The 24,148-nt window shown below is 49.9% G+C and overlaps 3 protein-coding genes across 4 annotated transcripts in view; all 3 read right to left on the bottom strand.

Moving 5' to 3' along the window:
- Positions 1–24,148, bottom strand: part of PSKH1 (protein serine kinase H1) — a 287,836-nt gene that overhangs the window by 39,801 nt on the left and 223,887 nt on the right. The window lies entirely within an intron of this gene.
- NUTF2 (nuclear transport factor 2) lies at positions 33–19,683 on the bottom strand. Of its 2 annotated transcripts, none has more exons than XM_006099439.3 (5): positions 19,552–19,683; positions 6,206–6,333; positions 4,335–4,406; positions 4,154–4,252; positions 33–1,730 (listed from the first exon to the last, which is right to left on the bottom strand). In XM_006099439.3, exons 2-5 carry the CDS (start codon positions 6,302–6,304, stop codon positions 1,617–1,619), a joined length of 384 nt encoding a protein of 127 aa, XP_006099501.1. In that variant the 5' UTR covers positions 6,305–6,333; positions 19,552–19,683; the 3' UTR covers positions 33–1,616. The 2 variants fall into 2 exon arrangements, with proteins under 2 accessions (XP_006099501.1, XP_014320449.1); XM_014464963.2 differs by lacking the exon at positions 19,552–19,683 and adding an exon at positions 19,080–19,233.
- THAP11 (THAP domain containing 11) lies at positions 21,994–23,851 on the bottom strand. The gene has a single exon (XM_006099438.3). It carries the CDS (start codon positions 23,591–23,593, stop codon positions 22,691–22,693), a length of 903 nt encoding a protein of 300 aa, XP_006099500.1. The 5' UTR covers positions 23,594–23,851; the 3' UTR covers positions 21,994–22,690.

Raw genomic sequence — 24,148 nt, 5'->3', positions numbered from 1 at the left:
CTAGTACCCTCAGGCAAGAAGAAAGAAACCAGTTTACAAAGACCTCTTTATTGCAGACATTTCAGGCACAGGTACATGGAAGAAGCTGTATTGCAGATTTTATACAAGGTGGTTTAAGAGGCAAGCACCTACCTCTCTCCCACCCCTCAAATACATAGCCTAGATACGAGTTCCACTGAAATCTCCTGATACTCTCCTCTCAAACAGCACACCATCCAGGTTGTGCCCAGTATAGCCAGGCAACATCTGGGCATCTGAGAAAGTCCTTGGCCTCCATTCAGTAAAGGGAAAGGGGGGGGGGTACATGTCAGGCATAGCTGTGGTGCCCTCACCAATCCTAAAACCCTTAACAGGGCACCAGCCCAAGTCCTGGGTTTGGTTCTAGCCTGTGATTGCTACCTTGCCACCAGGTCTCAGGGCTAGATTTGCCATGGGCAAGGCCTTTGTCTCTAAAACTGAGGAGCATAAACTGCCCCAATAGCTAAGGGATTTGAAGACAGTGAGAAGCTGTGTGTGAGGAAGGGCCTAAAGATGCCTTGCAGAAAGGTCTGAGAGGTGAGAAATCCTAGAGCACAAATCCCTCACTCAGATTGCCTTCTTTTATAGCTCTAAGTCTATACTCCAACCAACCAGGCCTGTATCTATAGGCACTTGCCTTTGAGCAACGTGGTACACGATCTGAACTGTACCACATTGCTCGAAGCAGGTAGTATAGGATTTGAACTGCCCTGTTCTTGGCTTGGGGACACCCTGTGTGATCCTAACCCTTCTGGGGATAAAATAGGCCCCTCTCCCTCAAACTTTTGCTCAGAGGGTCTGAACCTGATGGGCCATTTTTGCCAAGGCGTCTCCATGTTGTGGGATTCTGAGTCACCTGTCCTGTTACTAGAGCCCTGACCCTAACCAGTGGAGAGGTCACAGGAGGTATCAGAACTGACTGCAGAGGCTTCAGTGCAAGGGAAACTTCAGGCCAGGCGTGAGCTCTCCCTGTCTGCAGCTCACTGTCCCAAGACAAGGTGGGTTGTTGGGAAGGGCAACACTATGCCCTGGGCTTCTGACAGAAACTAGCTGGGGATGCTGCTTCAGCAGTTTTCTCCTTGCAGTAGGTATTGCTAAGTTGGGGTAGAGACGTGAGAGTGAGACATGAGACAGCCAATGGGGCAGGGTAGTTATAGATGCCCAGCCAACTATTAAACTAATTAAAACAATTTGAACTGTTAAGAAAATTTTTGTGGTTTTATTGTATCATGAGGCATTGAAACATCTGAACAAATCAATATCTGGACGGTGAGGCAGCTGCTTTCTCCTTCACTTCTTTGGGTTACTAGAGCAACTTGTCAGTAGATTAAAAAAAAAGAGAGAAAAAAAGACAACCTTTTGCATTACTTAAGTCTTTCCAAGGCATGCGCTGGTACAACACAAACTTCTCCTGTCAGATGTAACTAGTCTAGCGTCCAAACATCATGCACAATACCTAGGTAGCAGCAGCGCACTGCGCCCACTCCCACCTCGGTCCTGCTCATTTGTGTATGATATTTGGAGCATCTGGAGGAGTGTGAATAGTATCTGGAAGAGGAGGGAGGAGGAAACAGCATGAGTGCCTGGCTGGGAGGAGGTCAGCCGAAGTTGTGCAGGGCAAGCCTGAACATGTCATTGGTGCAAACCCAAGCATCGTTGATGTTCTTCAATAGGAACATCTGGTGGAACCCCATGATGGGGTCTTCATCGGCCTGTAAGGAGAGATAAATAATTCAGTAAGGGGGCCATGTAGAGACAAGGAATACTCGCGAATGCGAATTGCTTCAATGTATGAAACACTGCACTGAACACATAAAGGCTTATATATGGCAGCTCACACTGCTATTTGCACTTAAACTGCAGAACAATTCACCAATTAGCTACAGCAAAAGACCAGAGAACACACTTGCCTCTAAGCCCATGACTCTGGGCACAAGTGACCAACCTGAAAGAGTTATACAGCGCTCACCTCCTAAATTTATATTATCTATAAACTAAAGACTCTTAGTGCCAAGAGGTATAGGGGCAAGAGGGATAGGAGCAGGATGAGGCTGTGGTGCCTTCATTAACAGATTGCATCAGTTAATCCAATCAGGAGAAGCAACTGCTAATGATGACTGTGGCCACATACATGAGAAAAGGTTCAAAACTGAGTTCACCCTGCTATGATCACAGCTCTTTAGGGGAAAAACACAAAGCACCGCCATCAGTGATCTGTTGAAAACAGAAAATAGACCTCCAGCTAAACTGCAGACCAGGACGAGGTAGGAGCTCAGCTAATTACTAATCAGTGCTGTCTCTAACATCACTGGTTTTTCTGGGAATTATCCGCAAGGAAGCAAATCAGTCTTTTGATGGCTGAGAGATGGACAGAAACAGAAGAACCTGAAACCATGTAGAAAGGGCACTGCTTACGGAGCCCAGCCTGGACCTCCTAAGGCAGTGGTTCTCAACCTTCCTAATGCTGCGACCCTTTAATACAGTTCCTCATGTTGTGGTGACCCCCAATTTCATTGTTACAAATTGAACATAATTAAAGCATAGTGATTAATCACAAAAACAATATGTAATTATATACGTGTTTTCCGATGGTCTTAGGCGACCCCTGTGAAAGGGTCATTCGACCCCCAAAGGGGTCGCAACCCACAGGTTGAGAACCGCTGTCCTAAGGGTCTGTTTTTTGTAAATATATTTTTAGTGACTTTTATATATTTTAAAAATATTTTTTATTGATTTTTTTTACAGAAAGGGAGAGGGAACATGCTCTAGACCGGAATCGAACCTGGGACCCTTCAGTCTGCAGGCTTAAGATCTATCCACTGAGCCAAACTGGTTAGGGCAACTTTTATTTTTTGAGAGAGAGACGGAAGGTACAGGGAGAGATAAAAACATCAGTAAGAGAGATCAACTGCCTCCTGCACGCCCCCTATTGGGGATCAAGCCTGCAACCTGGGTATGTACCCTGACCTGGAATTAAACCCCGTGACCGCTCAACTAACTGAGCCACACCAGCTGAGCCCAAGGACCTATTTGAGCATAGAGTCTGGGCAGGGCATCTTGGACAGGCAGGAAAAACTGACGGGGAAGTCCAGACCAGAAGTCAGGTGAGTCCACCGCAGAGCCTTGGGAACGCCTCCCTCAACCCTTGTATAGACACTCTGGCTAGCTTAGGGAGAGGGACTGTTATTCTGAGCTGCATCATGACATAGTCCTAGGACACTGGGACCTTGTCAAGGTTGTTCCGCTTTGGGAAGGAAGAGAGGCTTTTTAGAAACCAAGAATCTGGCTTCAGTTTGCTAAAGCACAAGAGGTAGGAGATTCTGGGAGAGTTCTTGGGGTGGAGGTGCTGAGGGGCCACAGGAAGATTTTGAAGATGACAGTCTTAAGAAGGGGAAAATGTAGAGATGCAGGAGTTCCCAAAACCTGCTTTGCTCAGCAGGTAGAGGAGTCAGCTACTTGGCACCCAGCTTGCCGGTCCAGGGTCTACTGCCTACAGAAGGCCCACCTACACCTTGGGGTAATATGAAGGCCCAGTGGATTGGCACCACAGCCTCATCCTGCTCCTATACCTCTTGTCCCTTTTCCAAAAAGGCTCTAAATCAGTGCTGTCCACTAGAACTTTCTGCAATAACAGAAATGTTCTATGTCTGTGTTGTCCAATAGGCAGCCATAGTGACTGAGTACTTGAAATATGGCTAGTGTAACTGAGGAACTACATCTTATTTAATGTAAGTAATTAATTAATTAATGTAATTTTAAAATGACCACATGTGGCCCTGGCTGGTGTAGCTCAGTTGGTTGGGCATCCTTCTTGTACCGAAAGGTTGATGGTTCAATTTCCTGTCAGGGCATGTGCTTTGGTTGTGGGTTCAATAACCCCTACTGGGGGGGCGGGGGTCAAAGTTTTGCTCTCACATAAATCTCTCTCTCTCCTCCCTCTTTCTCTCTTTCTAAAAATCAATAAAAAGTCTTTAAAAAGAAATTACCACACGTGGCTGGTTGCTGTTATATTGAACAGCACAACTCTAGACAGTCACTCGTCTGGGTGTCCCTTGATAAGCAGATCACATCACAGGGAAGGCAGGAGCAGGGGAATCTCCTCTGCCCGCTCACTTCTCCCTAGCAGCACTGTTACCTTAAGCTGGCCCACAACCATGCTGAGGATGCAGCTATCTGGCGTGGGCTGGTGGTCCTGTGCCGTGATGCTGTGCTGGATTTTCTGGAACGGAAGGCTCTGCAAGAGAAAGGGTGGGTAGTAAGCTGGGGCCAGCAGGGAAGGAGATGCCTGTAGCCAGCCCCACCCGGGCTCTACTTACAGACAACTTCTCCACAATGGCAGCTTTCCCCTGGAATTGCTGTCCTTCCCACGTAAGGCATGATGCGTCAATCTGAAAACCAGAAAACCTGAGGTCAGGGTCTCAGAGCACCAAAAGTATCTCTGAGGTCCTGAAAAGACCCTAAAAGTAAATCTTTTTGGGGGAATGAGTTCATGCCTCAGTTTCCCTGCCTGTAACGAAGGAAACTGAGGATAGCTTCTAAACTTTACACTACTACTAACTTTAATTATACCCCATCGTCCCAGAGCTCAGGCTCTAAAAACTAACAAAATATAAACTTATTAAACTAGCCCATTTTGAAGTTTTTATTCAAGTCATTTGACCTCTTATATACATGAACCCCAGGTTAGTCATATATGGCCAAGGCTCAGCCAAAAGCCATCCTCCTGTGTGATCAATCAGCACCAGTCCCAGAGAAATCATAAAAAATAATTTGAAAACATTTTATGTTTATCACCATCTATAGAGCTTAGGCTGAGTTCCACTGAGGCCCTTTCCATGGGCGCTCCCACGTGGTCAAGGAGAGATGGACATTGACAAGGCCTCCCAAGGCAACCCACTAGCTTTGCCCCTCCCTTCCAGATCTTCCCTGCCACTGCCTTCAGGGGCAAAACTCAAAATGCCTTTGCTATTTACCAGCTGTGACATTACGCAAGTTACTTATTTTTCCAAGTCTCAGTTTTCTGATATTCAAAGGGGACCATATGCTGAGGATTATATAAAATGACATACATAAAGTATACTTTTAGGACTTTGCTAACTCTCTTTTCTGGGTCAGGCATCCTCCAATTGAAGCTAAGAAGTAACGAGGCACCCTGACATGGTAGCTCAGTTGGTTAGAGGTCATCCCAATACACCAAGGTTGGGAATTTGATCTTTGGTCAAAGTACATATAAGAATAAACCAATGAACAACAATTTAAAAAAGTAAAAAAAGGAATTAATCAATGAGTACATAAATAAGTGGAACAACAAATCAATATTTATCTCTCTCCCTTCCTCCCGCTCTCTCTCAAATCAATAAATAAAGATTTAAATAAATAAAGAAGCAACAAGGCAAAGATCCCAAAGTCAAACTAGTTCAAGCTTTTTATTTAAATTCTTGACCTATGATGATGACAATCAAATAATATTTGTGCTGGATTTGGCCCTCCACTGGTAAGAGCCCTTTCTTTTCTCCAAAATTTCTAAATGAACCTTGACTCTTGAGGGAAAGACAGGAGTTTGCCACAGTCCAGTCAGGCTCTGAGGCTATGCTGGATGATTCCTATCACTCTTATCCTGGGCAGACCTGCTAGGCAAGGCCTGATCAATCATATTTCTTTGACCAAGTGTTGGGAAGGTCAAATACAAGTAGCTCTTGGTATATGTGATCTCCATTAAAATAGCAGCAAACAATGCCTGCGCAGAAGGGTTTCTCAAAGGACATACTAGTCTCTCTGGGTTAACCCATTTGTTTCCCACGAGCATTCAGGCACTTTTGGTCTCCAAAAGGAAGCCAGACCGGGGGTCTCCAGAACACAGCTTTGCACTGATGACGCTCCTGGCTGCTTCTTCCAGAAGGCACCGTGAGCCCCAGCCTCTGTCTGCTGCCACCTGCTCTAGAACACTGGCACTTCCAGAACCATGGATGGCCAGCCTAGAACACCCTGCCCAGGGTACCAGAATCCTTACTTTGTGGAACATGACAGAAGGGAATGTGTAAACCAGGTAGCTGGACCAGACTTCAGGCCCATGTCCCATGGGGAGCTCAGAAGGGTGCAGCCAAATCCAATGAGGGCTGCCAGAACTTGGAACCTGGACAAAGTGGCCAAACACACCTGAACAAATCCCTTGGGGTCACGGACTTACGTAAATTGCGCCTAGTTGGGTTCTGTCGTTATCAAATAACTGGTAGTAATGTTGAATGAAGCTGGATCCAATCTGCTCCCAAATTGGCTTGTCTCCCATTCTGGAGCGTCACCCAGCCTCGTTGAAACCTGCAAGACCAGCAAGACAGGGAGGAAAGCGTTGGTACTGCCGGACCAGGATGTAGCCAGCTGCTGTCTCTTCCTGATCCCCACCCCTCCCTGGCCTCCTCGAGCAGGACATCCTTTGCTAAGGTTTGTTCACACAGGGAACATGGAGAGGCCCCAGGGAACTGGTAGGAGACCTCTCCCAGTACAGACCAGTGTTGGGAGCCCAGAGGTGGACCAGACTCAGCCTCTCCTTTGTGGAGCTCTGGTTGATGAGACAGAGAGGTGCCAGGGTCGTGGAGCACCCGGGATGGGTACTGAGGGTGGAGCCAGGACAAAGGAAGGTCAGAACAGGTACTTCAATGCCCAATAAGGGGGTGGATCTTTAGGGAGGAGCTAAGCAATCTCCCCATAGCTTTTCATTTAATCCTCTCAACAACCTGCAAGGCAAAAGTTAGTGCTCTTCTTCCCATTTTGCAGGCCAGCAACTACAGATGCCTGTGTAAAAAGTGTCTTCTAGTACAGCCCTCAGGTTCCCTCCTTGTCCTGCTGGGACTCAGCCCTCAGTGCCTGAACATTGCCCCAGTGCTTTACTGGCAGGTGGAGGAAGACCCAGTGAGATGGAAGGAAGATGGCTCTTCAAGGCCCCACTCGCTACAAAAACAGCAAAAGACTCGCCTTAGTCTTAAGGGGGCAATTTACATCTTTGAGGCCAGGTAATGCCTGGCCCTTTCTGGGACATTTCTTCATTGATGGGGGTGACCCCTGCCTACTTCAGAGATAGGGACGAGTTCAGGGGAGCACAAAGTAATAGATGAGGGATGTGGGGAGGGGAAATGGGAGCTATGTGGGGGAAACATTTCATCTCTTCAAATCTCCCATCCCTCAGCACTCCCTCCGTTAGGAAGGGGCTGTCCCTCTCTAATTTCTGAGGGGAAGAGGAAGCACCCTCCCAGCTATAGACACCACGCCTCCAGGGTGTTAGATGAGAGAATCCCTCTGGCTTTGTTAGGCCCCTCCTGGGTAAGGAGGTCCACATCTCACGGCAGGATCCCATGACAGCAGACCCATGTGTTGTTCCATAGTGGTCTGATTTTAGAGGAGCCAGCCCCTCTCTCCTGATAACACGACTCTAAACCAAAGCAGTGAGAAGGTGGGTTCAACCCTGGCAGACAACCATTAATAGTGGTAGGAGGTGATGCAAGTCACTACCTTTCTTAGGGCCTTAGCCTCTTCCTCCTCCTCCTCCAATAAAATGAAGGTGGAACCCAGTGGTTGTGAAGCCTCATTAAAGGAACCTGGTCAAGCCTTCAGCTCAGTGTGGTAAGTGCTAAGTCACTCCAGTCCCTGTGACCTCACCTAAGGCCAAAGGAGCCAGTGAGGAGGGACAGTGTAGAGGGACAGTAGTTTATCCTCAATCCAGCCAATCTTCTAGCCTGTGACCAACACTCCAGCCAATGAGGAGCCGGGAAGCTGAGCCAGCTTTATTTTAGGTCCCCTAGGAGGTGGTGGCACTAAAAATAGCAGCTCAGTGGTGGGATGACTAAGAAATGTCCAGGAAAGTCTAAAAAAAGCAGAGGAGAGAACTTGTACCGGGCCACGCCTGTTACACAGGAACACAAGGTATGTCCCAGTTCACACTCTGCCAAGAAACGAATCAACAAGTAGGAAAAGCGTAGGACCAAGAGCTAGTCTCAGCTGTGTTGTCTTGGTCACATTTCCAAGGGGTACTTACACACAAACTGGGGATTACTTGAGGCAAGGCACAGCCCTTCATATCTCTGCCCCTTCTATCCTAGTATTCACTGTGCTTAGCTCACTCACTGCAGCCCGTCCCCACTACACCTTACCCGCAAGATGACTTGCCCAGCCCCTGAGAGGTCTGGGGCAGCGGGATAGCTGAAGGAATGGATGAGGGCCATCTCTCCTGCCCTTAGCAAGGCTGGTCAGCCCTCAGGGAAGGTCTCGGAGAAAGAATATGCTAATCAGAATAAACAGCATAAGCAAATGTTTGGGGAAAGGAAAAGAGATGAGGGCAAGAAACTGGGAAGGCAGAGATGGAAGGTGAGAAGAAGGTTAGAAGATGATCCAAAGACAAAAAAAGTGCTGACATTGTGGGTCAGTGAGGCAGAGGAAGTGTGTCAGTGTTTTTTTCCCTTCTCAATATTGTTCTTAGTGATGTGATAATTTGCTATACAAAAACTACTTGGCACAAGTAGTGGTGGAGTGAAGAGGGTGGAGTAAAGGGACAGAAGAGTCCTTCGGTCTGGTGGGGCAAGGCAAGAAAGAGAGAACTCTCCTGAGGAACAAGACAGCTCAGGGTTTTCCAGAAAGTGTTAGAAGAAACCTTCAAAACTATGTGGATTGAGGCCTTTGCTTTAAAAATGGCAAGCAGGGCCCTAGCTGGTTTGCATCAGTGGATAGAGTGTCGGCCTACAGACTGAAGGGTCCTGGGTTCGATTCCAGTCAAGGGCGCATGCCCAGGCTGCAGGCTCAGTCCCTGGTGGGGGGTGTGCAGCAGGCAGCTGATCAATGATTCTCTCTCATCATTGATGTTTCTATATATATCTCTCTTCCTCTCTGAAATCAATAAAAATATGTTTTTAAAAAATGGCAAGCAGGGCTCCTGATGCCAATACCAATGTCATTCAAGGTCATGACTTATTTATTTCCATGTAATGGCCACAATAGCCATGTGGTCAGAGTTCACTGTCAATTGGCTTAACAGGTCGGAAAACAGGTTCATTGATGTGTGGAGTCCTGTTCCAAGTTCATCCAGTACAACTGTGCTGACACTGGGTCCTCTGGTCAAGGCTAATGCTTTTATAAAAATACATATTTTTATTGATTTCAGAGAGAAAGGGAGGGGGAGAGAGATAGAAACATCAATGATGAGAGAGAATCATTGATCAGCCGCCTCTTGCACACCCACAAGCTTGGCATATCCCCCGACTAGGAATCGAACCAGTGACCTCTCGATTCCTGCGTCTAAGCTCAACCACTGAGCCACACCCAGCTGGGCAAGGTCAGTGCCTTTCTTTCTGCTCCTTTGTATCCTGAGCTCTAAGCAACAAAGCTGGCCATGTCCCTCCCCTATAGCACCACCCTAGCCTTTGAATTAAAGGCTAAACCCCCAAGCAACACAGGTGGCCAGCCACACCTGTCTTTGCCTCTCCAGCCATTCTTTCTTACCTCAATCCAGCTCCACACACAAATACACCAGAACTCACCAAGTGCCTGCCCATCATGTTGTCTTCCCTCCCCTCATCTGCCTGGTCAGTCTCTGCTCTTCCTTAAAGTCATTGTTCAGATCGCCACATATTTAGGGACAGACTCCTTCCCAGACTCCAATGTTGAGCTCCAACTCCATGGGCAAACCCATGGCAACACACCAAGGACAGCTCAGGGTTTTCCAGAAAGTGTGAGAAGAAACCTTCAAAGCTATGTGGAGCCCAGCCAGTGTGGCTCAGTGGTTGAGTGTCGACCAATGAACCAGCAGGTCATGGGTTCGATTCCTCGTCAGGGCACATGACCAAGTTTCAGCCTCGATCCCCAATGTGGGACTTGTAGAAAGCAGCCAATCAATGATTCTCTTTCATCATTGATGTTTCTATCTCCCTCTCCCTCTCACTTCCTCTCTAAAATCAATAAAAATATATTATAGCCCTAGCCAGTTTGGTTCAGTGGATAGAGCATCGGCCTACGGACTGAAGGATCCCAGGTTCGATTCCGGCTAAGGGCACATGCCTGGATTGCGGGCTTGATCCCCAGTAGTGGGTGTGCAGGAGGCAGCCAATCAATGATTCTCTCTCATCACTGATGTTTCTATCTCTCTCTGCCTCTCCCTTACTCTCTGAAATCAATAAAGAAATATATTTTTAAAAAATGTTTATATCTGCCAGAACCGGTTTGGCTCAGTGGATAGAGCATCGGCCTGCGGACTCAGGGGTCCCGGGTTCGATTCTGGTCAGGGGCGTGTACCTTGGTTGCGGGCACATCCCCTGTGGGGGCGTGCAGGAGGCAGCTGATTGATGTTTCTCTCTCATTGATATTTCTGGCTCTTTATCCCTCTCCCTTCCTCTCTGTGGAAAATCAATAAAATATATTTTATGCCGAAACCAGTTTGGCTCGGTGGATAGAGCGTCGGCCTGCGGACTGAAGGGTCCCAGGTTCGATTCCGGTCAAGGGCATGTACCTGGGTTGCGGGCACATCCCCAGTAGGAGATGTGCAGGAGGCAGCTGATCGATGTTTCTCTCCCATCGATGCTTCTGACTATCTATCTCTCTCCCTTTCTCTCTGTAAAAAATCAATAAAATATATTTTAAAAAAATAAATAAATAAAATAAAATATATTTTAAAAAATGTTTATATCTATATCTATATCTATATATTATTTAAAAAAACACAATTATGTGGGTTGAGGTCTTTGATTTAAAAATGCTAAGCAGGGCTCCTGACCTAAACACTCCTCCACCTAAATACTGGGCTGTGAGGGTTCCAGAAAGGTTCTTACTGCACTCCCAATCTCCCTATACAGAGCATGGCCCAGCAAATTACAGGACTTATAGTTTCTGATTCTAAACCTCCCACAAAGTTTTAAACTCACAGCCAGGAGACAGCATTCCTAAACCCAGAAAAAGAAGCAGGGCGCAGAGCTTCCCTCCCATCTCCATGAAACACAGGGGAGGGGTCTGGGCCAGGCAAGGAGGATGTTCGCCAGGATGGTCAGTAAGCCCTAAACCTTGTTTCTAATACAGTTATTGAAGAGAAAAAAAAAAAAAAGAAAGAAAGAACAGCCTGGAAAGAAACAAAATGCCAAGGACTAGAGGCAGCCTCACATCAGATAGGGACTGACCTTCATGACGGCTTCTCCTACAGCTCTTTCAAGAGGGCTGCTGACCACGCCAATAGTCCGCAGGCTGACCGAGGCCAGGCTCCTCAAGGAGCAGAAATGACCTCAATGACCTGTCCTCGGTGTGTTGCCATGGGTTTGCCCATAGAGTTGGAGCTCAACATTGGAGTCTGGGAAGGAGTCTGTCCCTAAATATGTGGAGATCTGAATAGTGACTTTAAGGAAGAGCAGAGACTGACCAGGCAGATGAGGGGAGGCACTCCCTGAGGTTCAATCATAGACCCCAAGCTAAAACCACTGGCTCAGGGGATCCCTTTAGGCAACAGGAAAACTTCATTTTTATCCTCAAATTCTGAGTCAGTATTTCCAAGGACAAAACTTGAAATAGCAGTGCCCAACTGGTAACATCTCATTTTCACTAATGGGTATTAGGTATAGAAATGTGCTTAGGGCTTTACATGCACTTATCCCTAACACCCTGAGTCAACACCCATGTTAGAGATGAGCAAAATGAGGCTCAATGAGATTAGCTAACTGTAACTTGCTCAAGATCACTAACCTAACAGATGGTAGAACTGGATGGACTCGAGAGGCAGGACTCCCAGCAACAACTGCTCTGAAGATAAAAATGAATAGCACATAGGGCTGAAGCCCCCCTCTCTGACCTTGGCTTTCTCAGACACGTTGTGGGCCTGAAGTAGGACTTCTGCCTCCAAACAAAGGCACCAGGCAGATTTCCACACTAAACAATAGGTGTTTTCATAGATGATCTGTCTTCCCAAATCTTCAAAATCACAACCCTGTTCTACCCTCTCAGCAAAGCAGAGAGATCATGGCCAAGCTGAACGTGGGGCAGGGACTGGGGCAGGAATGATGGGGAAGAGGATGTCACTACTAGTAACTCCAGACTGATACACAGAAAGATGCTCCCATGTTTGAGGGCCCACTACTGAGGCCTGCAAAGAATGCCAGCAGATGTGCTGAGCTCACAGTGAGGTCCTGGAACTGGAGACCAATGGCAGCCATGACTCACGCCTACTTTCTGCCAAGCCCTAAACAGACCTGAAGCACACAGGCTGGGAAGGACTCCTACAACAGGTGGGAGTCAACCTTGGTTTAAACATGTAGGACCGGGAGCATAGCCGTGAATTACAGGGAGAGAGGGGAAAGGCAGTGTGCTGCCCCAGAGAGGAAGACACTGCAGGGTGCCTGTTCTTCAGTTCGGGAATAAGCTGCCCCTCTGATTTCATGGTGAGGGGTGCCGTGTATCCTGTCCTCTGGCCCTCCACTGACAAAGTCTGAACCACTTATCCTGCGATGGGTGACCTGCCCTCCTGGCTGTCCAACCTTGTCTCCTGCCACTGACACCTCCCCTCCCCCGTACCCTTCATTTACAGCCTCTTGGTATTCTCTTATTTCTGGAACATACTAAGCCCGTTCTCACCCTACGGGTTTGCAACTGTTCATCTTTCTACATGGATCACTCTTCTCTTCCCTAAATCTTTATGTGCCTGGCTCCTTGTCACCTATGTGTCAGCTCAAATGTCACTTCTTCATAGATACCTACCCTGACCACGCAGCCAAAAATAGCAGCCCTGGTACTCATTTCACCATCCTGTGTTATTTCCTTAGAACTTGTCACTGCATGAGATTGTCACACTTATATACAGAGTGGGGCAAAAGTAGATCTCCATTTGTTTGTATGGAAAATAATACAAGAATAAACTTTCACATACTCACAACTGTAAACCTATTTTTGCCTCACCCTGTATTTGCTTAAGTTCTGTGTCCCTGAACAGGGCATCTCTATTCCCGTGGTGCCTGGCTTGGCCCTCAAAAACTATTTAAGTCTGTGAATGTGTAGGAGGCGGGGCTGAGGCCAGCCCTTCTCTGGAGGAGTAGTTCTGGGCAAACCCTGCTCAATTTAAGTGGCCAAGTAACTCACTTCCCCTCCACCTACGTTTTCTGTCCTAGTTGTCAGGCGTGTGGCAAGTGGGGCTTAGCCCCAACCCTTTGTCTGAGGCGTGTGGCAAGTGAGGCTTAGCCCCAACTCCCTCTTCTCACTCCCAAGTTCCTGGTCAGTCACCTGAAGGACAGCTGTGGCTAAACAGCAGGCATACAACCCCATGCTCAAAGGCCTGGCCTCTAGCCTGCTCCTCCTCCTCCTCCTCCCCCTCATTGTGTTGCCTCATCAATAATTGTGGGATGCTAGGGGTAATCAACTGAGGATATAAAACAGGACTCTGCTGTAAAGAGTCACTGTCAGGTCCCAGGTGAACACTAGGTCAAGCTAAGAAGCCTTGACCTAGGACTGCCAACTGCCTTGTCACCACTCTCCTGCCTGAAGTCTAGAAATTAGCCAAGGTCTGATGCCCTAATGCAGTGATGGCGAACCTTTTGAGCTCGGCGTGTCAGTATTTTGAAAAACCCTAACTTAACTCTGGTGCCGTGTCACATATAGAAATTTTTTTATATTTGCAACCATAGTAAAACAAAGACTTATATTTTTGATATTTATTTTATATATTTAAATGCCATTTAACAAAGAAAAATCAACCAAAAAAATGAGTTCGCATGTCACCTCTGACACCCGTGTCATAGCTTCGCCATCACTGCCCTAATGGCTGGCCAGGACAAAACCCATTTTAGAACAGACCCCCCTCCCCCCTGAGATCTAGGTGTCCCCAGCACCCAGATGGCCTTTTCCTCTTCTGCCTAGAGGGAGGGCTCCTTTGGGTTGCCCTGACTAACCCAGAAGCTGAATCTGAGACCTGCATTCTGGTCTCTGCTCTGCACTTACTCAGTCCCTGAGTAGCTTCCCATTTCCCAGGAGGCTCAGAGATCTCTGGAACCCCTGACCCAGCCAGCTCCCATCTATGAACTTGCTGGTTAGGTACACATGAACTCGGATCCCCCAGTGTGGATTAAAGCACCTAAGTGACCACCCCCATCGTCTGCCACCACCCTAGGACTGAGATAAGCAGGGTAATAAAGGGATGGACGTAGAGTCCCCAGGATGGTGGAGGGAATGCCTCCTGTTAGCCAAACCACTGTGTGTTTCATTGTTGAGACTCACAAGCCTATAGAGCTGGTATGGTTATCATCGCTCTGCAGATGAGGAAAGCAAGAGGTTAAGAACAAAGTCAAGGCTGCACAAGACCACTGGCATGGCCAGCATTAAAATGTCCACAAAATTGCCCTAAATGGTTTGGCTCAATGGATAGAGCATCAGCCTGCGGACTGAAGGGTCCCAGGTTCAATTCCGGTCAAGGGCATGTACCTTGGTTGCGGCCACATCCCCAGTAGAGGGTATGCAGGAGGCAGCTGTTCGATGTTTCTCTCTTATCGATGTTTCTAACTCTCTATCCCTCTCCCTTCCTCTCTGTAAAAAATCAATAAAATATATTTTAAAAATAAATAAAAATAAAAATTAAATGTCCACAAAATTGGCCTAGACTGGAACAGCTGAAAGCCAACGTTAAAAAACAAAAAGCATATACGTCCTCTGAAATCAGCAAGCTCCATGGCCCTCAGGACAGAAAGCCGCTGAGTGCATGCTTAGCTGGTCAAAGCAGGTTTACATCATAGGAACAAGTGAGAACTTCCATTCTCCTGGGCCTAAAACTACCTCTGCAAGTGGAACCAATGTCTCTGTACACAGACATGCTTCTAGGGGCAGCAGTTTCTGCCCTGGTGAGATCCAGTAGCTCCGATGGCCTATCTGAACCTTTAAGGAACAAGCATTCCAGAATTCCCCCAGTTTACTGAGGCAAACAGCCCTCAATTCCCAGGCACCTTGGAAACATTCCTCTCCTGAAGGGGGTTCTCCTTCTCCAGGTAGGCCCTTCTCCAGACTAGAGCTTAGGGAATCGGCACCAAGCAGATACCAGCAACAAATAAGGAATAAGGCCCAGGGCAGTCACAGGAAGTTCTCCTTCAGCCAGCGACAGGAGCCCTGGGGCCAGGGAGCATAGCTACCCCTGACCCTCTTGCATCCCTTTTCCCTGGCCACTAAGACACTTCCCTAGTCACAGCCAGACCGGAACAAAGGATTCTTTCGAGGAAGACACATTCCAGCTGATAGGGTGAGAAGAGGGAAGGTGCCCACACACAGAACTGATGGTCAGGGTGCTGACCAGAATATCACAAAGGCCTGGAAGTTATTCCAGGGATAACCCACACTCTGCTGTCTCCCTCAGGGAGGGAGTCAAGAATTCCTGCCACATACGGTCAAAGCAAGAGAATCACAGAATCTCAATGCTGGGGAAGGGGTAGCCAACTCAAATTCAATTCAAAACACAAGCATTCTCAAATGGCCCACTAGAAAATATTAACTTAAGGAGGGAAAAAAGCCCATAAAGAGGTTCAGCTCAACCCCAGCCATAGAAATCCTGCCCAACTTTTTGGATCCACCCCTCTCTCTCCAAAAGAACTATTACCTTTCATCCTGGGAGGGTGCCTCTGTGTCTCACTCAGGGAAGAGGTCCCAATAGGTACCATTCCAGGAACATTGGGCATTTTAATAAAAGTGACCTTAAGAGGGTCTCAGTGAAAGGGGCAGGAGCCACAAACCCAGACTCCAGGCAGGGAATAACAGGAAGGCCACAGAGCACAAAAAGCTGGTGAAACTCCCAGGCACTGGGAGACTACCAGCAGAGTTCTGAGGGATGAAGAGCAGGTTGTAGAAGACAGCAGGTAGATTCAACAGCCACAGCCTAAGGGACCCCAGACCTTCCTGGGCCCACCATTTGGAGGTATACTTTGCTCTGTGTACTGAAAGATTGGACTCACTAACAACCTTTCCTCTTTAGTGCTCTAATCATTCAGAAGCCCCCTCTTCTGTGCAGGGCCAAGAGCCCCTGTAGGTCCCTTCAATTTAGTCCTCAGCACAAAACAGCAACATTATACCCTTTCACCAGGACTGGACAGGATTCATTTTTCTACCTCCAGCCTCAGCCCAGAGCCTGACACACAGAAAGGGCCCAAAGAATGGTTGCTGCGCCAGAGCCGGTTTGGTTCAGTGGATAGAGCGTCGGCCTGTGGACTGAGGGATCCCGGGTTCGGTTCCGGTCAAGGGCATGTGCCTTCGTTGTGGGCACATCCCCGGTGGGGGGCGTGCAGGGGGCAGCTGATCGATGTTTCTCTCTCATCGATGTTTCTGGCTCTCTGTCCCTCTCCCTTCCTCTCTGTGAAAAATCAATAAAATATATTTTTAAAAAAGAATGGTTGCTGAATAAAACTGATCATTGGTGAGAAAGGAGAAAAAAATAATTTCAAGGAAGATACTAATGCCTCAGTAAGGAAATCCTAGAATTTTTTTATATAAGGTGCCCTCCAGTTCTAAGATTTGAGAATTCTCTATCTCTTAAATCATTCACACCATCCCAACCCAACTATAAAGACTACAGGATAAAGTGAGACATGGCTCAGAGTGGAGAGGAAGGCTCCACGCCACCCAGGAACCTAGTTTTGAGCTGATTCAGAACCCAGTCATCCTCACACCATGCTCCCATGCTTATTAGACATATCCCAAATGCACTGTGCCAGGCCTCTTTCCAAATCAGACAAAAGATGCAGCTCAGTGGGAGTCGCCCAGTGGTTGAGCATGGGTTTGATTCAGTCAGGGCACATGCCCAGGTTGCGGCTTGATCCCCAGTAGGTGATGTGCAGGAGGCAACCAATTGATGATTCTCATCATTGCTGTTTCTATCTCCCTCTCCCTTCCACTCTCTGAAATAAGAAGAAAAAAAAAGAATATAAGATGCAGAATGATTCTGGAGAACCTCAGGGTTCTTCTCTTATCTCTGAGACCCAGATGGCTTGCCAAGTTCCAGAAAGGTCAAGGGCTTCTGGGAGATCAAGATGCCTAGCAATAGTGTGCTGACTCCAGATACATAAGTTATAGGGAACTTCTAGAACAGCGGTTCTCAACCTGTGGGTTGCGACCCCTTTGGGGGTCGAACGACCCTTTCACAGGGGTTGCCTAAGACCATCCTGCATATCAGATATTTACATTACGATTCATAACAGTAGCAAAATTACAGTTATGAAGCAGCAACGAAAATAATTTTATGGTTGGGGGTCATAACATGAGGAACTGTATTTAAAGGGCCAGAAGGTTGGTAACCACTGTTCTAGAAGGACTAGAATGAGAGGGAGGGGCCTGAATTCCTATTTCCATGCAACTCTGGAGAAGAACAGTATCTTTTTAACCTTGTAGAAAACTCTTGTGATCAAGCCACCCAGGCCTTCAAAATGTGCAAAACTAACCCATAGCCTCAAGCCCAGCTCACCTGAAACTTGTGTCCTAGAAAGAACTAATCCAGACAATGTAGAGCAAGCATGTCAAACTCGCGGCTGGCGGGCTTTGACATGCTTGATGTAGAGAGTCGTGAAATAACTGCTTTTAGCACTAAGGGATTCCACCACATTGATCCTATGTGTGTCCTGTGGGTAGTCCCTCTGTTGCCCACATCCACTGGCAAAGCAGGCCTCTCCTGAGCCTGCTGAATAAACCTGACTTCCCTGTGCCCATGTGCTAGGAGGTCGACTGGGAAGATTGAGTTCAGAGAGAAGTCTAACCCTTGCCTGTCCTCCCTAACCACGGAGAATGACTAGATAGAGCAATTCAACTGCAGGAAACTTCCAAGGCTAAAGCCCAATGACCCAGAAAAAAATCACTTGGAAGGGGGGAAAGTCCAGTGATGGAGACTTTCTTTCTTTCTTTTTTTATATATATATTTTATTGATTTTTTACAGAGAGGAAGGAAGAGGGATAGAGAGTTAGAAACAGCAATGAGAGAGAAACATCAATCAGCTGCCTCCTGTACACTCCCCACTGGGTATGTGCCCGCAACCAAGGTACATGCCCCTGACCGGAATCGAACCTGGGACCCTTGAGTCTGCAGGCCGACGCTCTATCCACTGAGCCAAACCGTTCAGGGCTATGGAGACTTTCTGTCTGCTCCATGGGCCTAACTCAACTCTTCTAAGAGAATTGTGGCCCAAAAGCCACACTTCCGGTCAGAGGAATGAAGGCTAGACAAGTTGTGTCTTCCCAAAATCCCACAGTCTTCTCTGGACAGGTCCCTTATATAACCACTCAGTCAGAAGTACCTTTACAAAGCCTATCAGAGGTCTACTCAATGGCTAGATGCTCTGCTTCTCCCAGAACTCAAGGGGTCACCAGAGCCATCAAGGGCGATTTCCTAAAGCCCAACCAATGTACTGCCTGCTCACAAATCAATCCAGCAGTTGGGAAGTGAGAACGCAAGTGAGGGAAATCTGACTTCCTGCAGCCTTCAGCTCTAGGTCCGCTACCCAAGCTTCAGAAGGCCTCACAGAGTCTGTATCTGAGCCCCGCAGCCCAAATGTGATTCACCCCCAATGTTGCTTCCAGTCCAGTGTCTTGTTTGGCACTGGGTTCATGGACCTCAGGCCTGGATTCTACTTCCTCCTTCTTTGAATTCCACCTTATCACCGCCATTCTTATGGAGTCATCCTCCTCTGTGGGAGGAGGTCTAATAATGTGCTGGAGGCTCAGACATCCAACCTCACCTCCTGGGCTTCCTTCCTCCACTAACACGGCTGGCCAACCCACCACAGCTGGAACCTGGTCACTGAGAGAGAGAAGGGCGGGGGCTGAGCCATCCAGCCTGGACCTGCCGCATCCCATCAGGCCAGATCTCCCTAGGCTGGTCGGGGGTGAAGTCCCACGTGCAACCCGCTCCAACTCCAGGTTACTTGACTCTCCCCTCCACGCGGGAGAACTTACGGATGAGTTCCAGAGTTGGGAGGGGGGTTAGGCTTCGTGCACCCCCAGCGGGCTGTAGACAAGCATCCTACATCCCAGCCAGGCTACGGTCGGGAACAGAGTAAGAGTCCCAAGCCCGGGCTGCAGCAGACGGGCGCCCTTACCCAAAGCTGACTCCGGAGTGGGCTGGAGAACGAACGCTTGCCCATCCCCGGATCCTTCGCAGGTGGGTAGCAGGACGTGGGGCTGGGGTCGACCCACTGGCCAGCCTGCAGAACTTGCGGGACTCGGGCAGGCCGGGTTAGGCCAGACGGGGCGGGGCCCGGAGAGCCCCATCTGAATGGTCTGGACAAGAGAAAAAGACCCATCCTAGCGCAGTCCGGTGCTCCCGCCATGTGCACGGCACCGCCTGGAGAGAAGCCTGGCTGTCTCTGTGTTTCCCCCAGCCGCCGCCTCAGAGGACCGGCGGGAGGCGGAGTCGCGCGCGACACATGGCCCCGGCCCCGCGCGGCTTCGGGCAGCCAGGAGGGAGGAGGGGAGGGGCCGCCCGGGGACTCGCAGCGGAGGCTCCAGGCGACCCGGAGAGCGGCTCTTGCGACCTAGCCCCCGCCCCGGCACGCTAACCCCGACACTCACCCGAGGGGCTGGCACGATGGCGGCAGCGGCGGCGGCAACCCAGCGCGGTCGGCGACCGACTGTCCCTTCCCCCCTACCTTCCCTCGCCACCCCCGCTGCACTCTGGGAAACGCAGTCCTCCCCGCGCTCCTTTTGGGCATAGGTACTCCCAGAGAAAACTACAGTTCCCGGCGTGCTATGCGCCGAGGCCCAGACACGGACCGCAGCGCGGGAGGTGAGGCTAAGCCAGGGAGGGCGGCTGCCGGGGCAAGCCCCTGAGAATTGTGGTCTAGCGGAAGCCTCTGGAACACCCGAAGTTGGCGCCAGGCAAGGGTCAGGGCTTGTTGTCACCAGGTCCCAGCTGGTCCGACCCCACCCAGGCTGCGCCGCTGTCTAGGGTTGGCCCCGCCTCCGTGGGATCCCAGCCTGGCCCAGCCGTCCCTCCCTGGGCCCCGCGCTGTTTCCGCTCGGGAACCCCCCTCCTCTTTGGTGCTAGAAGAGGTGCTCAAGACCAGCCCCAGGCAGAATCCATAACTTCTGCGGGCCTACATTCGTGCGCCCTGCCCACCACTATTCGGGCCCGAAGCTGCTTTCGAGCAGGCAAGACTTTCCCCTCGGGCTGTAGACTCAAATGTTCCTCAAGTGGGGCTCAGCTGCAGACAAGATTTCTCTTAGTCTTGTACAACTAAAGTCTCCAAAACATTTTTTTTGGTACAGGCAGACAACTAAGTTTCATTTTTATTAATGAGAAAAGAGAAGTAACTGGCTCACCCCAAATTTCCCCGTGACTTAAATGACCAGGTTGCCCTTTCCTTTCAACGCCTATTTTAGTTGTTTCCGGGGCAACGCAAACATTGAAGGCCTGCCTCTGGGTCAGGCGGGTTGGCGGAAATGCCCTACAGCGAACCAGGGCGGGAGGGGAGGAGGCATAGGTAAGGGAAATAGCTACAAGGCTTCTCCTGGCAGCTCCATGCCTTCCCTCCAGGCCAGAGATCTCCCAGTAATCCTGTTCTTCCAGAAGAGTTTTGAACCTTCACCGACTGACTGCACCCCACCCTCCCAGTGATAGCTGGTAAGACTAGGCCAAGCTTATTAAATTCCAGGTGTGTACTACTTTGCCTCATGCTTCTTATTACTCAGCCAGTGAGAACTCTACATTGTCCTGCTTGTGGTGCATCTGGGACCTCCCTTGCTCTGAGCTGTCCTCCCAAGAAGCAAAAATACTGGGTGGGTTGTGTATACATAACCTCCTGAGTCCAAAGTCCTGGCCCTCACACTTTCCTGGGAGTGCTGCTGAGAGGTTCACATGAGCCAAAGCAGAAACAGTGTTCAGTCCCTTCAACCAAATGGAGCTAGAGGATCCACTACAGAGCATGGTCTGAGCCTGGGAAATCCCTCACTCCTAGTGAAAGAGGGGGGACATGTGAGAGACTGGCCAATAGCTGAAGGCAAAGGGTTTCGGTTCCAGCTGCCTCGAAGGGCACTGCTGTGCTTCCACTACCTTGTTACTAGCCAAAAACCTAGAAAGGCAGAGATCCGGTCTCTTCCCCAACCAGGCACCCACACAACCTATGCCCCACTCGGCCTCCCCACCAAAAACTTGTTTCTCAAGTCAGTGCCAAAGAGAAGAGCAGAGACTGAGGAACATTTTAGTCTTTTCAGTTCGCAGCCAAAGGGAAAGTCTCCAGGCAAGTGGCTTTTTCCATAAGTAACAGAGAAGAGAATGACGTTTTATGGAGCTCAAGAACTGTCCACTTGTGCCCAACACCCTTAGTAAACAGTGCTAGCTTTAAAGGCATTTGCTTTTCCCCACTGGATTTGAGCAAAATTACTTGGAGCTATAGATACAAATGTTATCTCACCCCTACAATACCCAATCTGAAGAAAGATGGAAACAGCCATGAAAATGAGTCAAGGAGTCACAAATCCCAACTCCTACTACTTAAAGCTTGTATGGGTAATTCATACTGAGAGCACCAAGGCGAAAGGTATTTGTACAAGAGTCCTTGTGCCCTGTGCAGGCGCCACGGCTGGTTCCGACTGTGGTCTGCACTGATTTGAGTAATTGAATGCCTATGTGTATTAGACACTGTACTAGGCCTAAGGGCTATAACAGTGGGCAAAATTCAACCCTAGCTGATAACCTGGAAATTCAAAACCCTCGGAGAAGTAGACTGTCACAATTCAGCTTAGTTCTCAGTTGCTCCTTCTCCCTGTTAAAAGAACACAGGCTGCTCACCCATGGACAGTCTGGGACCATTTTGTGCAAGTTTCCAAACCTGGAGCTGAGCCAGGAAGTCTGTGAGGACCTTAAGGGGCTGGGGTCCATGTGCTTAGGACTCCTTTATGGAGAGACCATCTCTGCTCCCAGGGTCAGCCTGGTCCTTGAGACCAGGCCTCAGCCTATTTCCCCCATGTTTCAGGGCCACTTAGCTGAATCCTTATAAAAATAAAAGGGCGAAATCCAAATAAAAACCTTACCTTCTGTTTAATTCATTTTGCCAAACAAACACAGTGAAAACTTTAGTCTGACTAAATGTACAGAAAATAGAATTTGTAACCAGTAGCAAACATAACAAGATAAACCTAAGTCCCTGGCAAGCTGGGTCTCCATCAGCATGTCACCTAGATCCCCTTGTAGATGGCCTCCTAGAGAGGGAGGTCCTAGGAGGCAGAGGCACAGATCTGCCAGCTCCCATCAGAATCACAGGCTGCACCTGGGAAAGAAAAGTATGAAAAGGAGAACTGATGTCACTTGGCTCCCTTATCACTACACACAGAAGAGTTGTCTCTGATTGCTGGCAAACCACAAGGTGTTGTCTTCCCAAACCCATAGTCCTTGGGCATCCCACCTGCATCCCTACGGGGTAAGTTTCAAGTTCAGTGGTTCCTAGGAACCTCTGCTTAACCAGAACCCACAACATGAACTGGAGATGGGGATGTGGGGGAGAGAGAATCATTAATTGCTGGTATCACCAGAGCAGAGTCCAAGGTCCCAGACTTCAAGAGGAAACAAGAGGGTGTCAGGTCACCAGCAACAGTCCAGCTGCCCTAAGTCTCAGTACAGTCAACCAGTGTCCCAGGAGTATAGGCGAGTTCGCAATGGCGGCCAGCAGGTCTCCTGGGCTGGCAGGGCCTGGGGAGTCCCAGGGGGACCCGTTCACATTCCATGCTTCTTGCGGATGACAGACATGGCCAGCAGCCGATCCTTCTCTCGGAGCTCTTCGCGCAGCTTGGCCTCGGTGAGACGCAGGTGGCGGATGCTGCCCTTCATCTCCTTCATCTTCACCTCCATCAGCGCCAGGATGTCCCGCTGCTCGTTCAGCTTGCGCAGGAGCTCCTCCTCCGTGGTGCCTGACGACAACGAGTACGAGTGGTCGGAGCCAGTATCAGGGAAGCCCTCTTCCCCTACTACCACCAACTGGGGGCCCATCGGACACTCGGCAGCCTCCAGCCCGGCGGTGGCAGCCTCTAGCTCCGACGCGGCAGCTGCGGCGGCTGCGCCCTCTGCGGCCGCGAACTCCACTTGCACCGTCAGATCGATGGGTTTCACATCATCTCCGGTGGGAGCAGTGGGTGCCTGCTGCACGGATCCAGGAGCCTGGCTGCTGTCCACAGCCGCCTGAAGAGTGAGGAGCACAGCCGCAGAGGCAGACACCAGGTTCGGCTGCAGCTGGGCGGTCTGGGCAGTCGAGGCTGACGGCGGCGGCGGATGCTGCAGTTGCTGCTGCTGCTGTTGTTGCTGCTGCTGCTGCCTGCGGCGGGCGGCTGCGGCCCCGGCGGGTCTGCGTGCTACTTTGCGCTCGTTAACGCCGCGCAGAGGGAAGATGGTGGGGACGCGCACCGTGTAGGTCTTGCGGCCACCCTGGAAGTGGACGCTGCAGAGACGGTGACCCGTGGTGGGCTGGAAGGTGGAGAAGCATCCACTGACGCCGGCACGAGACACGTTCTTGAGCCAGAGGCGCCGCAGCTCAGCGTCCTTGGGAAACGTGTAGAAATGGAGAGCCTTGTCCCGATGCGAGTTGTTGTAGCAGCCCGGCACGCAACACGTAAAGCCTGGCATGGCTGCGCCGCGCGGCCCGGCCCACCGGCCTCCTGAACTCTTCGACGGCCCGGTTGTCTGCCGCCGCCCGCCCCTCGACGGGCGGCGCCGCGCGAGACCTTGGGTGGCTTACCACTACTGTCGTCCGGCGCGGCCGGCTGGCCCGGCACCCCGTGCCCAGAATACGCTTCCCGTCGGCCCGCGCCGCGCAGCCCGCCAGGCCGCCCGCCTGCGCTCGGGAGTCGGCCCCGGGGACGCCGCGAAGGACCGCCTGAGAAGGAGGACTACGCCCCCCACAATGCACCGCGCCAGAAACCTCTTACTTCCGGGGCGGGGTGTGCTTATTCCGGCCGCTTTTCAGGGAACCGACACGGCCCACGTAGAGGACATTCTTTCCAGAGCTGGCTCAATTAGAGAGGACTAAAGAGGTGTATTCGGTTGGAACGCTGTCGCCTGGATCTCTCTTTTAAAAAACACGAAACCCTCATGGGGGGTTGGACGGCGCGCGCTCCTCCGATGCGCAAGCGCTTTGGGCATATACCCACGGAAACTACAAGTTCCACAATGCCTTGCTTG

The sequence above is a fragment of the Myotis lucifugus genome, unplaced genomic scaffold (genome assembly GCF_000147115.1).
Source record: "Myotis lucifugus unplaced genomic scaffold, Myoluc2.0 scaffold_274, whole genome shotgun sequence".
In the NCBI taxonomy this organism is placed as follows: domain Eukaryota; kingdom Metazoa; phylum Chordata; class Mammalia; order Chiroptera; family Vespertilionidae; genus Myotis; species Myotis lucifugus.
Note: the sequence above shows the minus strand (reverse complement) of the source record. Positions and strands in the feature narration are given on the sequence as shown.